Source organism: Molothrus ater, chromosome 10 (genome assembly GCF_012460135.2).
Source record: "Molothrus ater isolate BHLD 08-10-18 breed brown headed cowbird chromosome 10, BPBGC_Mater_1.1, whole genome shotgun sequence".
Taxonomy (NCBI): Eukaryota; Metazoa; Chordata; class Aves; order Passeriformes; family Icteridae; genus Molothrus; species Molothrus ater.
This window is the reverse complement of record NC_050487.2, coordinates 1,345,577-1,363,298: the sequence shown is the minus strand read 5'-3', so window position 1 is coordinate 1,363,298 and position 17,722 is coordinate 1,345,577. Positions and strand designations below refer to the sequence as shown.

At 47.0% G+C, this 17,722-nt stretch overlaps 1 protein-coding gene across 9 annotated transcripts in view; it reads right to left on the bottom strand.

The window, feature by feature from the left end:
* YEATS2 (YEATS domain containing 2) overlaps nucleotides 1-16,514 on the bottom strand; it is a 49,045-nt gene extending 32,531 nt beyond the window's left edge. For 2 of the 9 annotated variants that reach the window (XM_036388578.2, XM_036388579.2), the window contains exons 1-9: nucleotides 15,579-15,938; nucleotides 12,367-12,464; nucleotides 12,183-12,275; nucleotides 8,439-8,681; nucleotides 6,211-6,326; nucleotides 4,665-4,826; nucleotides 2,922-3,033; nucleotides 1,405-1,449; nucleotides 208-394 (exon numbers count right to left, since the gene is read on the bottom strand). In XM_036388578.2, the coding sequence (XP_036244471.1) occupies nucleotides 208-394; nucleotides 1,405-1,449; nucleotides 2,922-3,033; nucleotides 4,665-4,826; nucleotides 6,211-6,326; nucleotides 8,439-8,681; nucleotides 12,183-12,275; nucleotides 12,367-12,464; nucleotides 15,579-15,723 (1,201 nt within the window). In that variant the 5' untranslated portion in view covers nucleotides 15,724-15,938. Of the gene's footprint in view, nucleotides 1-207; nucleotides 395-1,404; nucleotides 1,450-2,921; nucleotides 3,034-4,664; nucleotides 4,827-6,210; nucleotides 6,327-8,438; nucleotides 8,682-12,182; nucleotides 12,276-12,366; nucleotides 12,465-15,578; nucleotides 15,954-16,455 lie in introns of those variants that run through there. The other 7 variants (XM_036388576.2, XM_036388583.2, XM_036388575.2 and 4 more) reach the window with 7 other exon arrangements.
* Nucleotides 16,515-17,722: the final 1,208 nt, after the last annotated feature.

The following is a 17,722-nucleotide window of genomic DNA, read 5'->3' as shown; positions in this document are numbered from 1 at the left end:
AAACAAAACCAAACCAAAGTCCAAAACCAAATAATCTATAACGATTTCTGAACCACATTTCAGAGCACATTAAGGAAAATATGATCTGGGGTGAGCAACAAGCAGGTAGCACAGGCAACCTTTAAGGCATAAGAGCACTTAAGAGGAGGTATCCAGCAGAGCCAAAGTTCCAAGAACTTGCATTTCACTGACACCCACTTGCTTTACCTTTGTCCACAGAAGCATCTGGGCTGGAGTCCCTCAACTGTTTAATAGGTGAAGAAGCTTTGACTGGTGCTGGGATACTCAGTGGCAGTGATAAAGATGTAGGAACATCAGAAAGGTCAGACTCTGAAGACTGGGAGAAGAGATACTCCTCACCAAGGGAATGCCTGTGTAGCTCCACATCCACTACCTTCCAAAAACAGGAGACACAACATCAGGACTTGGTAGCTTGGCAAAGATATAAAACCCAAAACCAACTATGCCTTTTTATTTTAATGCCTAAAAACCTCTCCCTTTGTTTCCCCCAACCCTACATAACATTTCCATTCATTTCAGGGACAGTTCCCAAAGGTCCAGCAGCACCTGAGCTACAATGAAAATCTTGCAGCATTGAACCCCCACAGTAAACAGCACATCTTGGTCCAAGGGGAAATCTGAACTGTAAACACCAGAAGGATTCTGGAGCCCAGCTCTAAGCATCCCACTAAAGGAAGGACTGCACACCCCTGCAGGGACAGGCACCAAAGAAGCTGCCTTTTCTGGTAAGGCCTTGAGAAACACACCACATGATCTACTCTTCAAAAGTGTTCTTTAATAACAGTAGACATTTCACATTAATGTTTTCTCCACAAACTGAAAAGCTGAAGTAATGCAATTTAACCATAAAAATTTCCACTCACTACAGTACAACAAGGGGAAAACAATATCAAGAAAACTTAAGAAATTTAGGAAACTATGGGTTATTAATTAATTAATTTATTTCAAGAGTTCATTTCACATTAAAGTCCTAAATCTTGACAGATACAGAAACTTAGAAGTACTTAATATACTGCAAAATCTCAACAGAATAGTTGGATGATCCCTTGAACTTAAATTCTTTATGTGTAAGCTCTGCAGCAGATTAGAATGCAAATCAGAACATTTTGTACCAAAAGCTTCACAGAGCAATAAAATTTAAAGCCCCAGTACAAGCCAAGTTCTTTCTGAAGAGCTGGGAACAGCTCCCCTGAACCAAGGAGAAATGACTGCTGTCATGAATAGTGACAAGGTGTCATAATCCTTTCATTCAACAGGAGAGCAAAATCTACACTCTGTAAATTGTGAAATCAAATGGGTCTGACTCTGTGCTTAGTCCCATGCATCTTTTCTTTTTAAACATCTTTAAGGGAATCAAATCCATCCCACAACCCCCTGACTCACCGTTTCTGCACCAAGTGTCTGCAGGCCTGTGTAGGTCCTGTCCAGCTGGAAAAGACAATACAACATATTAGCCAGGGTAAAGCATTATATTAGCTAGAATTTATAATACAAATTGTTTGGAAGAAGCCTCAAACTATGAGTTGAGCAGCACTGCATCCAATATTTTGAGGCCATAAGGTCAGAAATCTCTGTGCTCTGGTAAATGCCCTCCCTCTCTTCTGCAAAAAATTCAGCCATGACCCAAGGCCCACACTAAAGGGGAAAGGAGCAAAAAAGTGGAAGGAAATGATATTGTTGAGGGAATATTTCCATCTAAGAGGAGTCCATCCTCAAGCAGTGTCCTTTTTTCTTACTTATTCTATCAGGAATAAGGAAATATAAGGAAATATTAAAAATGAGAAAAACTCTGAGTTTTCAACTGAGCAGCACAAAGGCTGTGTTTACACTATAGTTTCTGATGATGTAACTGTTCACACCAAGCCATCAGCTGAAAAAGAGGCATAACATCCCAGAGACACCTGTTAAAACACTGTAGAAGCAGCTGGGTTTGAGAGGTGTAGGATGTGCCAGGCACAGAGGAGGGCTCAGCTCACTCTGCATCCTCACAGCAGCCACAGGCTCAGAGTGAGAACAGCAAGATTTCTGATCAGAGCTCCATGGACTGGCTCAGTTTTCTTCTGTAGGCTGAGTTTCCTTCACTGCCCATCACAGTGTTAATAACTTCTCCCCAAGTCACATCTCCCCTAATATATTTTACTCACCATCTCCATTAAATGTCCCTAAGCTGCAGGGGAATATGTTCAACCTCCTCTACTGGCTATATTTAGGGTTGTAATGAGGTACCTTATTTAGCAGGAAATTCATCAATGCAGGCAGAGTTCAAATAAAATTAATGCTGCTCAAAGCAAGAGGAGACTAACCCAGCTCAGGCCTTAAGTCCACTAATGCCAGGGACCACTAATTAAAAGGAAAAGGAGCAATGGCCTAGTTTTCCAGGACTGCTGCATACTAGAAATCCCAAGTGCTGCAGGGGTGAATGAGTTGGAAAAGGGAGCTTTCTTCAAAGGGAATAGGGAATCTCAGGCCTCCCTGCCCTCTCTAACAACAAAGATAATCATTAGCTGATGTGTGTCTGTGCTGAAGGAACAGAACAGACATGGCAGCCACTTTTCCAGCAGAAAGACAGACCTGAAGCACCCTGTTAGGATAAAGCCAGTGAAAACATGATAAAAATCTCAAATTTTAGGGAAAAACCAGGTAAGCACTGCTGTTCTGAGCACATTCAGCTCCAGCTGCTGCAAGGCTGGGCTCCCTCCTACTGCATCAACTCCATATAGCCAAGGTAAGAGGCTTTCCTGGATTTGTTTCAATTCTCCAGCTCAACTATTCATGAGAAAATAACCACCAGGACACTCATAACACAGACAGGCAAAAGCACATGCACAAGCACAGCCTCTTCCAGATTATGCACCAGAGTTCATTTAAACACCTTTCTCTACAGTATTTTGTTTGAATACCTTCAAATTGTGTATGATATCAATCCTTTTGTTCTGGCTATCCTTGAAGTGTATCTGCACTCTCACTGGGAATTCTCCCCAGCCTCTCCTGGTCAGGTGAAACGGAGGTTCTCTGCAAACAAATGGTGATTACATTTTGATGCAGAAGTGGTACAGCTCTCACCTCTCTCCTTTTCAGAAAGCCAAAGACTGTTTTTCTAGCTGACAACTAAAGCTATCATCAGGTCTGCTATTCACCACAGAGAGAGTGTAATCATAGCAATGAGAATTTTATGGCTTTGGACAGCTGAAAACACACTTTGACTTTACACAAGGGGACAGGGAAGAAAATGGTAAAGCACTGGTGGATGAGACATGTGGGAAACGAGTCTGGTGTTTTTAAAAAGAAGACAAAAAAGGGCTGTGCTATGTCAAATGAAAAGCACTTGGTTAAGAAAAGCACAAGTCAGCTCACTGCAAGGTGAGCTTCCAATGCAGCATTTTGCAATCACTGCCTGCTGCTCCCTATCAAGTAGCAAAAAGGCACAGGTTCCATACAACACCAAGAGAACAACACAGGGACAACAAGGAAAAGTTAATCACTGTCACTCTCCAAGCTGAAAAAGAAGGATCTGTAACATTTACTTTTACTCTGTATTTCAGCTTGTTATTGTAAAGGCAAATATAATTTTTTCACCAGAAAAAAAATGCAAGAGGTTTAAGGGTGATTTTTAATCCAGAACATTAATGCTCACTACAATGAATGGGACTGCAACACCAGGAATCTATTAACTAGATGGGATTAAAACAGAAGATAACCAGCACTGACAACTGAGAAAGGCACAAAAAGACAGTAATCAAATGTCATTTGATATGTTACAGAAGAAATACAACAGAGTTTGCTTTTGTCCCGCTCAGGGTTGTCTTCCCAGAAACATTACTGAGCTGTACCAACACTTATTAACTCAGGAAAGTCTTCCTGGAGTTGCCTTTCAGGAGTTTAATTTTGCCAGAATGAAGTTACCTTTGTGTACCTAAGCAGCCCTTCCCACACTCCTCCCTCCAGGAGGTTGAACGTCCTGTGGAGAATAATTTCTCTGGGCAGACACCAACTATGTGAAGGCATCCTCCCCCAGTCTTGTCCAAGAAGGAAGGATGAAAGATGATAGGGCACTTCCCAAGAGAGAACCTACCCTCACCAGGGCCATTTGGAAACCAGGTGTGGGGTAAGGTTTGGGAGAGCACAGGGAAGCTGCCCTGCTCCTGTAGCACTGAGGGGGAAGTCCTCAGAGTACAAAGCCAATGCCACTGATCCCACACCATGGAGAAATATTTTGGAGTGGGATATTTATGCCCAAACACACAGGTAGCATTAGAAACATGGGCAAATCAGATTTTGGAGATTCCTCTTTCTTTTCCACACTGAAATAGAGGGGTGGGAGAAAACACTTTGTTTAGCACCAGAAGCCTGAGCAGCAGACAGTGTATGTAACACAAACAGGAGAGGCACAACCCACATCAACAGCAAGAAATGCAACACCTGAATGCTTTTTCTCAGAAAGAAATTAAAAAAAACCCTAAGCCAACAAACCTGTTTGGCACATTTGCTACACAAAAAACCTAATTTATTTTCACTACTATTTTGGAGTAAGCCAAGTTAAGCCAGAGGTTAAATACACACATGGAGTATTAAACCAGGAAAAGAAGTTGTTAATTGGCACTGTAAGCCTGGCAAGCATGAAGATTGGAATAATTCCTTCTTACCTCACTTCTACCAGGTCATTAGGTTTGTAACTGGGGTGGAGGAAGAACCAAACTTTCTTGACAAAATGATTTATGCTGGGTTCTCTCCGAGAGCCTCGGACGTACACCATCCATTTGTGGGTTGACTGATCATTTTCTTCTCTCTTGTCAGGGGGAATGTACCTGGCAAAGAAATTAAATAACAAATACAAGATAAAAATCCCAAATAGACAAATACCGCAAAAAGTACTTTGGGAAAGATTAGGCAAAAAAAATTGGGGATGTTAAAATGCCTGTGGGAACCTTGCCCCCTGTACATTTCTGCTCATTTGTCCTTACTCTGACAGTTCATCCAGGAACAGATTCAGGACCCATAATCTACTCTAAATTTCTAACACATTGCCTCTGTTTTAATGCACAACTGCCATTTGACATTCACCCATTTAAACATTTGGCTCTTAATTAAGAAGATTTAATTTGAACATTCTACTACTGTCAAATCCCTTATCCTGTCCTATTCTGAGCTATCAGGAAGCAAAACCACACCAGAACACAACATCAACAGCTCTGCTACCATAAATACAAAAAAAATACAATTATTCTCAAAAATTTTTAAGCAACTTCAGTCAATACTTTGTTCTGGGTCCAGCCCTTCAAGAAGCAATTCTGACTCAGTTTTGTCAGCAAATGTCTGATATATTCTGTGCAAAAGACTGACTTGAGTAGAGCAAGGATGGAGAGTTAAAACCTGGAATTGTCCAGTTTCCCAAAACTAATGCCTTTGCTCTGCTACCATAAATACAAAAAAAATACAATTATTCTCAAAAATTTTTAAGCAACTTCAGTCAATACTTTGTTCTGGGTCCAGCCCTTCAAGAAGCAATTCTGACTCAGTTTTGTCAGCAAATGTCTGATATATTCTGTGCAAAAGACTGACTTGAGTGGAGCAAGGATGGAGAGTTAAAACCTGGAATTGTCCAGTTTCCCAAAACTAATGCCTTTCTTCACCAATTTCCTTGAAGATGAAAAGTTATACATATTTACCTCTTCTTCTTTTAAATATAAATAAAAACTGTATGAAATAATTTATTTAGACTATTCTGAACTGGTACAATTTTCCTCATTGTGGCTGGTGGTGCATTGTTCTCTTGGGTTTTTCTTCTGTTTAAGAGACCCCCACATTGTAGCCATGGACACAATGAATTAGCCAAGTAATTCAATTAGCCAACACACTCAATCAGGACAACTTGCTTTTCCAAATTTTCAGGGGAAAACTTCTGACTTCTACCTGATCAAAAAGGGCTGAAAGACTTCTCTTCAGGGAAAGAGATCTTAAAACCTTTGCACACAAATAAAGTTATAAATAAAATAACTACTAAAACACCAGTTCCTTCCACAACAAACCCTTATGCTGAGAGCAGAGGAGGGCTGCCTTGGGTACTGTGATTATTCAAGGGTAACAGCTCATATTGTGACAGCCAAGCAACTTCATTTGTCTCCTAATTGTAACTTTCTATTCAATTTAATCCTGAAATAAAGGAGCATCCCTCAGGCTCTGAATACTAACTTGGAAACGTTGCCAACCACAATCGTTTTCTTCACATAAAGTCGTGAAGTTTCATCATTTGACAGTCCGGCATTTCGTTGTCCTGGTTTTTGAGAGCTTGAAACACCCGAACTGTCCTGAGGGTAGGGGAAGAAAAAAAAGGCAAACAAAAACCCAAACATTCCTCTTAAACATCATTTTGTTTGGTGCTAGAAAAGTAAGGTGGTGTTAAAAAAACAACCAAAAATCTGCATAAATGAAAGACCGATAAGGAATCATCCCTAAAAATACTTAAATTGCTCTCTAGGCACATTGAAGCAACTCAGGCATGTAACAATGCCTGGCCAAGAACACACTGCATGGCTGTACTGAGCAGACATGGTGTGACATCCCAGGGAGCTGAGCCACAGCTTCAGCCTGGGTTTCAAAAGAACTGCCCCTGCACTATCTGAAATAAAACCAGGCATGGCTAGAATGGCATCGTGATGGTCACTAATCACAAACAAATCTCAATCACCCATGAGTAGGGGCTGAAAATCTAAATCTTTCCCATTCCCAGCCTCTGATGCTCTGAGGGACTCTGGGGTTGCCTCACAGTGAAGAATTGAGGCTGGGTTTGAGACAGGAGAGCAGCCATAGCCTGTCACTGCCATCCTGGTGAACCCACAGCCATACCCTGGCACAATAAATCCAGCCTCCCTGTAACACAAGCCCAGCTATCAAGCAGTGGCCAAGACTCCCAGCACAATGATCTGACCACCCACTATGCCAGCACAAGTGTTGTTTGCATGGGACTGAGGCTTTTCTACAGCCCAGCTGGATGAAGTGTCTGGCTGGAGAGTAGGGACTGCCATCCTCCAGTGACCACAGAGCAGCCCAGAGGATGCACTGAGCACTCACCAGAGGAAGCTCAGTGTGGGAAGCACTGGATTCACTGAGGAACCATTCCCCCTCCTCTGCTAAGTCAGGGATGCCTCACAGTGGAGCAAGGAGTCACAGAAGGCTGGGATGGCTCCTGCTCCTCATCACTCCCTCAGCCTCCTCTGCACTGGTCAAAGATGCACCAGTGTGCAATCCCAAGCAACACAACTGCTCCATCCATCTATGCCCCCAGCACAGAAACAAGTTCTACTGGTCTGGTGCTTCACAGCATAGGTGGGCCCACATTCTGTATGGCTCATCTGCCTTCTGCTACAGAGCCAAGGCAGAGCTCCAGCAAACTGCAGCCCTGCTGTCAAGGGTGTCGTGCTGCTTAGTGGAGGCAGAATCTCCGCTCCTTCTGCCATGTATTAGTGCAAATTATTCAGCTGCAGATGGCAGCCAATTCACTGAGATACACCCACCCCTGGCTCTACTCCTCTGGGAGGCCTGACCACTTAAAGGAACTGAAAGGAAACTGAAGAGTTTCACCTCGTTTCACATTTCACCTGCAGACACTGAGTGAGCCTCCCCAGTGGAGCTACCTGCAGCCAACAGGTGAAGCATTTGTGTGGCTGCACAGAGAGCCACAAAGGGAGGGACTGGATCCAGGTCAAAAATAACCCCGCAGAAAGCATGAAGGGACACTGACAGAACACACTTTTACTTGGGTCAGACTGGTTCACTTGAGGAAATGGCACTAATGCACAACAGCAAGCAGAACCATCAAGAGGAAAAACAACTCTCTCCTGTATGGTTGCAAGTTGTGCACCCAGGCTCTACCAACTCACAATGCCAGGGTGAGCTAATCCTCCAGTATCACTGTTTGCACTACAGGCTGCTGAGGAGGCCAAAGCCCTCCAGTGGATCCCCTGTTCTGAGCAGTGCAGTCCCCACGGGCACCCAGAGCCAGGCAGCAGCATTACTCCTGAAAGCTCTGCAGGGAATGACAGACTCTGCTCTCCTCTGCAGGCTCTACCCTCCCAAGCTGCCTTCCAGCAGTACAGCACAGCCCAAGCCCAGGCTGTGAAGCACCTCCTTCCCCAGAGGCTATGGCCAAGGCTGGCAGAGCTGTGCTGACCCCAAGGCCCTGCCAGGCCTGCTGAGCTCACTTTGGGCAGGACTGAGGTAAGAGGAGGTACCCACGTTACAGACACTTCAGGTGGCCTCACAGCAAAGCCAGGCTGAGGGAGTGGGAGCAAGCGGTTGGAGAGGGTAAGAAACACATCTTCAGCAAGGTGGGTGAAAACATGAAGAGCTCCTGGTGCCAGCACCGAGTCCTCAGAGCACACACCTCCAACAACTTGATCACCACTCGAGTTTTACTTTACCCGGGCAGCATTTCTGCTCTGTCTCTGGTCCAGGCTGTTTGTCAGCCGCTCGTCGGCGTCCAAGCTGCCATTGTCCTTGTCCAGGAGAAAGTCATTGTGCTGGGAGAGCGAGTCACTCTCAGAGTGGTTGGCAGAGGGGGTGTCTGAGCCCTGGTTAGCTGGAGATGAAGATCTCGAGGGAGATTCCAAGAACTTCTTGATTGAAGGGTGATTAAGAATTGTTGCGTCACACGACCTGGTCCCCTGCAATGAAGAGGTCAGAAAGATCTGTACACCATTCCCTCAGGAAGGTCTGGTCACCATTCCTTCAGGAAGGTCTGGTCACCACTCCCCCAGGAAGGTCTGGTCACCATTCCCTCAGGAAGATCTGGTCACCAGCTCCCTCAGGAAGATCTGGTCACCACTCCCTCAGGAAGGTCTGGTCACCATTCCCTCAGGAAGGTCTGGTCACCACTCCCTCAGGAAGATCTGGTCACCACTCCCTCAGGAAGATCTGGTCACCACTCCCCCAGGAAGATCTGGTCACCACTCCCCCAGGAAGATCTGGTCACCACTCCCCCAGGAAGATCTGGTCACCACTCCCCCAGGAAGATCTGGTCACCACTCCCCCAGGAAGATCTGGTCACCATTCCCTCAGGAAGATCTGGTCACCACTCCCTCAGGAAGATCTGGTCACCACTCCCTCAGGAAGATCTGGTCACCACTCCCTCAGGAAGATCTGGTCACCAGTTTCCCCCAGGAAGATCTGGTCACCAGTTTCCCCCAGGAAGATCTGGTCACCAGTTTCCCTCAGGAAGATCTGGTCACCACTCCCTCAGGAAGATCTGGGCACTACTCCTCCTCAGCCCAGATAAAAACAAAGCTGTGCCAGAAGGGAAAAAGTCAATGAATGAAGAAAGAGCAAATATTTAATCATCTGTCCTGCAGGAAAAACAGATGCTGCAGAAGATAAAGGTTTAAAAGGGTTCTACAGAATCAGCACCACAAATTGGATCTGTTCCTTCACACCTTTTGACCTCAGAAACACACTGGGTTTTGGAAGGGAGGACTGCAGCCTACTCAACCACCTGAAACATCCCTTTGAAAACAACCTCTTCCTCTGCAGCCACCTCCAGTCTCACCACACACAGGAAGGCCACAGCTGCCCAGCTCCTGCAGGAAAGCAGGACAGGGAAGTGCATCAGGCTCTTCAGCTTTGATACTCACTGGCAGCTTTGTCAACACCTATCAGGCAAGCTACACCCTGTCTGCTCCCAAAGCTCAGCAGGGGATAAGTAATAATGTGCTTAGGCATGCTTGCAAACTTTCCTGAAAGAAAGTCAGAGCTAATCTTACATCCTCCTAAACCTGCAAGGGGGAGGACAGGGTAGGCAAACGTTCAAATCTCTCTTGTTTTTCATTACCATGACAAAGGCCCTTCTTTCTCTCTTGCATTTGCTTTTTATCTCTGAAGTAGAAGGAAAACATCCATCAACTCAAAACAAGTGTCCCCTGGCCACTTCTTGACCCAGGCACCAGAGCTCCCTGGCACTTGGGTGTGAGAATGAACCAAGTCAGCAGGAACACCTGTGCAGCAGCAGAGCACTGACAGCCTCCCTCCAGCTCCTGCAGCCACAGCTCTAAGAGGCTTCTCCCCTGCCCAAAGCACCTGCATCAGGCAGGCTGGAACAATTATTCATGGGGCAGTCACAAAGGAAAACAAATCAAGACACTGACTTGGGATTCATTTGTTGCTTTGTTTGTTTTGTTACTGGTTTTGTTTGTTTGTTTGTTTCCCTTTGCAGTTTTATTTTTAATCCACATTAAGTTCCCTGATTCAGAATTCTGCCAACATGACTGAGGGGGAGGCAGACAGCAGCATCACTGCAGAGCAGAACTGCCCTCGAGAGGTGGCAGCAAGAGTGGAGTTACAAACATTGTCCCACCTTGGCCTCTGAAGGACCATTCCAGAACTGCCTTTCCAATTGTCCATGACATGCACAAGCAGAGCAATTACCAACTCTCAATTACCAGCTTGGGAGAGTTAAAGCCATTTATCCAAAGGCAGGGACACACACACACAGCCTGTCCAAAAAAGCCCAAAGCCCAAACCAAACACCTCTCCTTTTGCTTTACCTCTAGTCAAGTAAAATGACCAACATCTTGTCCAATAAGTTGTGGGAAAACATAATAAAGCACAATCATGAGGAATCCCAAGCCTCAAAACTCAGTAGCACTGAGTTTGAGAACTGTTTATATTTATGAGAACAGGTCAGGAACTTGCAAATCATCTTCCCAGAAGTTCTGAATAAACTACAAAGACTCCTATTCTACCAGAAGCAGAAACAAGACACTATTTCATTGCCTCGTCAAACATACACAAGTCACAATTAAAAAGAGACAACAAAAGAAAATTGAAGTCAGCAACAATTTCAAAATGAAGGAAAAACTGATTTAACCAGTGTGCAAATCAGGACTTTTAGAAAAAATTTAAAATGTAATCAAAGATACACCCATAAGCTCATAAAAACTATTGGAAAACTTAATAAAGCAAGGAGGCACCAGTAAGTTTTGTGAATACCTCAAAACAATTACAGAATATATTATTTCTGGAAAATGTGAAAATCACCAGGGCAAAAAGCAAACATCCTGCATGGGAGAACAAGAAGAACAAGGAACAGCACAGCTCCTGCAGACACATGATGACAATGGACAAAGGCACTTACAAAGATTAGAACTTAGGTCACATTCTTCAGCTGCCTATACAAAAATCAAAGGGGGCAGAGAGCTCTCCAAGCCTCCCAAGGCAACCACAACCTTTTCAAACTCCAATTGCTCAACTCAAGTTCAGAGAGGGAAAAACAAGCTGAACCTTTTGTTTTTACCTCACTCCAAGTCCTCTGAAAAGCACAACAGGAAAACCAGGAACAGCACTGAGAGCAAGTGCTTGGAAGAGAAATTCTTATAGGATTGGAGTGAAACCCACGTTTGCAGCACCCATCTAGAGCTTCCAAAAACCACTGGAAATCAGATCAACCTGAATGGAAAAGATGGTAACAAAATGCCTACACTGGTAATGAACTACATGCCATTTGGGAGTCTGCACAATCATGAACACCCTGCAATTAGCAGTCATTAAAGACAGAGTGCTCAGAACTGGGGTTTAACTAACAGGGTTTGAGGTTTTTTCATCTTGTGAATTTTTAATCACTCTGTGATATCTCCTTGATTTATTTCCTGCTTTACTGCTGCCATCAGTCTGTTCACCAACCATTAACAGACTGCCTCCAGGGCAAAGGGAAGATGGTCTCACAGCACTGCCTGAGACTCAACAATCTTGAAATATTTTTTTTTTCCTGAAAAGTCCCCAAATGCATCTGTTGCTACTCTCCTCCTGAGAAATGGGTAAACATATTCCACACTTTTCACAGCTTTTCAAGGACAAACTGTGCAGTGTCTGGGAAATAAGGTGCTCTCAGGGAAAACAGGGATGAGAAAGAAAAAGCAGAGTATTTCAGAAACTAGAACCAGGGGCTGCTGAACAACTTCACAACTGCTTCTTGAAGACTCCTCTTTGCCAGGTACCCGAGGCCCAGCAGATGCTGCAAAGGTCTCCTCTCCCACTGCCACCCCACTTGCAGTTTGTATTAAACGATGTCATTAAATCACACCTTAACACCAAACATCAGCTGAACAGCCACTGAACTCCACACCTTCCTTTGCAAAGACTCCCTGAAGTCTTGTTATTCCCAAAGTAGTTTTTACCTCTCCAGCTTTGAGGAGACCAGCAGAGGCATAATAGTTAGCCACAATGCAGGCACGCAGCTTGTCCATCATCCTCCTGGCTTCAATCAGGCGCTGCAGAAAGGAAACACACAGCAATGGTCAGCTCTGCAGCAATCCCCACACACCAAGATCTTAGGGATTTATAAGAACAAAACCTTTATACCTGATCTATCACTTCAATTTCATGTTCTTTACTCTTCATTTCGACGGCAAACTGTTCCTTTATAATGGTCTCAATCTTCTGCACAGTAACATCTCGAGCTGTACAAGGCCACACGAGGAAAAGAAAGGAGGAAGTATTTACATTTCTATTTTTGAGGCTCCATTTGAAAACAGAAAGATCAGAAATCACTACAGAAGTGAAGGGATAGTAAGTTCAGCACACATACACACACATAAAGGGAAGGATCATTTTCTTCCAAAAATAAGTTATGTCTTAACAAAAACCACATGTATCTTTAAAAGCTGGCTTCTGTGGAGAGCTGTTTTTCCCTTTTTAGGTCTGAGATGGCAAATAACAGAAAATGGGAAGAACAGGGCCAGTTTGTTTACTTGTGCCCCAGTAAAGCTGTAAACAGTAGAAGGAAAACTCCACAGTGCTGGCCCAGCCCAGCTGCTGAAGTGAGCTGAACACCACGGACGCTCTTCTGCTCTCCTTGGCCACATCCACATCCAGGAAATTTACACCACCTCACACAGCAGGAATAAAGCAAACTCAGATTTATACAGGCCTGGCACCAAGTGCAGCCTGCTCTGGAGTGCCTACAAGCTGTTCATTACTCACAAAGGAAACACATTATCAAAAGCTGGTCTCTACTTCTTGCAAAATCCTCTTCCAGCACAGCAGACAAAAAAATGTAACCCTTCAGCAGGAGTTTACTGACCTTGGTGGAAACTATGTAATCTAGGATTTCAAACTGTGCAAATACCTTACAGCAAATTAGTGGCTAAGAATGGAATTGGCATATTATCATATTTTTCTAGGACATGTATAAACATAAAAAGAACTATTCTTTTTGCTCTACACCTACTGTAGACTTTAATATCACCCTTCATTTAGGGCACCTCCATTACACCAAGGGCTTTCAAACAACTTCTGTTTTTAGCAAATTCTAAGTCAGAATGTGGCAAAGCAGGAATGACACTTCTGAAGAAAGCCTGGAAAAGGTGCTCCAGCCTGTGTCAGTCATGGAGTGACCCCACTATAAAGCAGATCAGCAAAAGAGTCTCCCCTTGGTTTTCCCTGGAAAAATCTCATTGTTTCTACATGAAACAAGAGGCAACAACACAAAGACTTTGGCTTGAGCTTCAGAGGAAGCATTTGTCCTCCTAAAAAGCACATATCTGTTTGAAGAGGTTTCTAATATCACTGGAGAGAGGGGAAAGAAAGCAAGTCAAAGCTTTGCTGGCATCTTCCAGACAGCATAGATAATTTTACTGTCTCCTCAGGTTCCACAACAGGAGTGAGGCAAATGATGCCTCTATATGCAACAGGGGTATCCTAAATAATTCTCCTTCTTTTCACATACATATATACACACAGGCACATATATATATATATAACATACACACATAACATACACACATATATATATTTATATATATATATATATAAATATAAATATATATGTGTGTATGTACATATATACATTTTTTAGGACCAGAAATAGTTCAAGCCTACATTAAAACACAATTATGGTTGAATCTGTATGAGTAAGGCAAAATTAAAAACCAGAGGGATATAATTTACCTCCATGAGCACCAGGATGAGGAAATTCTCATGTAAGGCTATACCCTTAAAATAAACCTAAACAGATTAAGGCATCAGAGGTATGGTTCAAAAAGGGACAACTGCATCTCTTCCAAGGCTGATGCCATGCCACAGCAGCATCATGATGATTCAAGCACTTAAGGATTTGTGGTTATATTACAGAAGCTTTTAAGAACACTTTATATTCATTTTTTCCCAGCTTAGTGTCAACCACAGTACCTCATTAAGATCACGTTAGTGAAATTTGTGTAGTTAAGGAATTCCAGTATTGAAAGCTGGAGATCCTCCATGAAAAGAAGAAAGAAGCCAACTGGGAGGAACGTCCTGAAAGCAAAGCTCACTTTGGCAAGGACAGTTTTCCAAGGCCTGAGACTCTGCCTGCTCATCATAAAGACCTTCTGAAAAGTTGCTTCAGAAGCAGATTAAAAACCTGCCTGCAGTCCCTGGGACACGCCAGAACGGAGGGTGGTGGTTTCTGGCAGCCAGGCAGGGCAGGCAGCTGGGAGTGGTGGCATGGCCAGCCCCAGCACAGCTGCACTGGGCACTGCACAGGGGCCCTGCCCCACACGGCACACAGGAGCTGCCCAGCAACACATCCAGCCCAGAGCTCAGCCCCCTCAGACCTGCCCAGTGCACAGCATCCTCCAGAACATCACCCACTAAGCCATCCTCTGTCCCTCTCCAACTGGCAGCTCCAGCTCTATTCCTGGATCTTTTTCAGAGCCCACAGCCAGCCTCAGTTTTCTCACCTCCCTGTTTGTCAGCTCTTCCCATCACGATCCTCTCTCACTAGCTGTGCTATGCCAGAAATCAGTAGCCTACTCCCTGCCCCCGGGGCAAGCAGCTCTACTCTCATTTGCCCAGAGAGACTGCAACCTGTCCCAGGCACTCTGCCAACAGGCTGCTTCCCAAAGCAAGCACATCCTAGCGTGCCAAACGCAAACCTACTCATCCAGCTACTTGCTCCACTACACTTCTTTATCCACCTTTCCTTCAGTCATGCTCCTCTTCCTCCTCTCTTGCACGTTTCAAAGCTCCTTCATTCTCCCAATATTATCTTTTCTGCACTTCATCAAAGAAGCTTCTTTCTGCTTCATCTGCCAGCTCTTGCAAACATCTGTCATCTTCCAACAGCCACTGCACGTACTGCAGGGTTGTGCATCTCTTTTACCCTGCAGGGTCATGGATTTTTTTTCTCCTCCCCAAGCTCTACTGTGAGCTCTATTCCCCCAAATGTAAACAACCTGCCAATCTTTCCCAGAGCAGACTTCAGCCACCGAACAAACACACAGGCTGGAGAACAACTCAGCACGGGAAGACGGACTGTAAATACTTTAGGGAGCAACAGGAACCAAAGTGCTGGGGCCATGGACAGCTTGTGCTCCATCTCCTATCATGCATCAAAGGCTGCATTAAATTACTTCTGGTCCAGATAGTAGGAAGAGATGTCTCCACATAAAACACGTCTTCATTTGGCTACACAGAGGTATCACTACCTGCCTTGTTCTACATCCGTCCTTTGCCCCTAGCTCCTACCCCAGCCTTTTCCTGACCAGTTTACAGGCAGCATGCACATCCACAGTTTCCAACTCCACAGCTCCTACCTGACTGTTCGGCTGCTTTGTGCCGCTTGTTGGGATGTGTGACGGTGATGTCCTCATAATCAGGGTCCTTCTCTGCGATCACTCTCTTGATCCCAGACATGTTCTCTACTCCACTAGCAGGAAAAATAAAAACCAGAGTGATCATCAGGGCAGGCTTCAACCTCTCACCATGTGGAGGCCTGTGGTGCACCTCCCAAGAGAGAAGGGAAACCTCTCTAGTGGGCTATTGATCATTGCACAGGTTCACTGCTGGGAGCTGCTTCTGTTCTGCACAGCCCAGGAGCTCCAAACGCCTCCTGACGCCTGTGGCTCACCAGAGCCCGGGTGCCCACAGCCCCAGCAGAGCCGCAGTGGCCGAGCCCCGTGCCCCCCTGGCAAAGGGCTGCCAAGAGCCCCGTGAGCCATGCTCGGGACACCACCCGTAACCCCAGGAGAGCGGGGCTTCCTCCCCACAGGCACCACCGCCCGTGGAAGGGGAATGCCGGGCACCCCCGGAGCGTGGGGCCAGCGGACGGGCCCAGGTGCCTCGGGACAGCCCAGGGCTCCTCGCTGCAGGGTCACACACCGGCTGTCCCTCGCCCAGAACCGCTCAACCCGAGCCACGACCCTGCCCGTGAGGGGGCAGCGAGTCCCGCCGAGGCGGGAGCACCGCTGGGCTCGACCCGCAGGCGTGAGGCGGCGCGGAGGCGGGCGCGGAGGCGGCCGCGGGGGGCGGTGCCGGCGGTGCCGGTGTCGGTGCCGCCCCGGGCGCGGAGGGCGGAGCGCTGCCCGCGGCCGGTCCCACGTGCGGCGGCGCCGCTCCCCTCCCCCGCCGCGCACACAAAGCCGCCGCCGCGGCCGCGCTCCTTCCCCGCGCTCCGCCCGCCCCGCCGCTCACCGCGCTCCGCCGCCCAGCCCGGCCCGGCCCGGCCCCGCCGCCTGCACCGGCCGCCCCCGCCCGCCGCGCCGCCCGGGGCGCTCAGCGCCGGCCCCCGCCGGGCCGTCCCGCCGCCGCCGCCGCCGCCGCCATGAGCGCAGGGCCGAGCGCCGCCCGTCACGGTGGGGCGGGCCCGCGCAGGCGGGCAGCGCGCGGGGGGCGGAGCGGTCGCGGGCAGGTGCCGCCTCACGGCCCGCACCGCCGGGGGGCGGGCACCGGGGCCGGGAGCCCTCGGGGCGGAGCGGCCGGGCCGGGGCAGGGACGGGGGCGCTGTGCGGCTCCCTCAGGGCCGGGCCGGGCCAGGCCAGGCCAGGCCAGGACAGGACAGGGGGACCCTGCCGCTCCCTCAGGGCGGAGGGGCCGGGCACAGGCTGTGGGGCAGAGCGGGTGCTCGCCCGCGTCAGCACAGAAACCGAGATGGGCGACGCGGTCGGGTTCCTGTACGGACAGACGATGCAGTGATTTGATCCTGACTTGCTGCTTGGAACAACCGTGTTTTAATGTGTTAAAAGATCTGAGGAGGACTTTTTAATGTGGAAGATATTTCACGAAAGGATGACAGAGGTGCTGCAGTGTGTTCAGAGAATGGCAGCGGAGTTTGTGAAGGGGCTGGAGCGCAAGTGCCATGAGGAGCAGCTGAGGGAGCTGGGGGTGTTTAGCCTGGAGAAAAGGAGGCTCCCTGTGGCTCTGCACAGCTCCCTGCCCAGCTCCCTGCCCAGGAAGTTGTGGCCAGGTAGGGCCGGCCCTGCTCTCAGGGAACAAGGGGCAGGATGAGAGAACATCGCCTTAAGCTGCGCCGGCGGAGGGTCAGGTTGGACATTAAGAGGAAATTCTTCACAGAAAGGATTAAGTATTACCATGGGCTGCCCTGGGAGCGGGTGGAGTCACCTTCCCTGCAGGTATTTAGGGAAAAACTGAATGTGGCATTTAGTGCTGCGGTCTAGTTGTCAAGGGGATGTTCAGTCACAGGTTGGACTCAGTCTCGGAGGTCTTTTCAGCCTAATGGATTCTGTGATTCTATGATTAGCAAAAGGAAAGACCCAAGAAAGGAGTCTTGGGGTGACTGAGGTGCAGGATCGCAGGAATTCACAGCATGGGCCAGGATGGGAGCCCTGGTCTAGCCTTAGATAGGCTTCAAAAAACCCTTATACCATACTTAGTGCTCATCATACTGCATATTCTCAAATCAGAGCTAAACCAGTGCAATGAGTGCAGTTAATGCCATGGT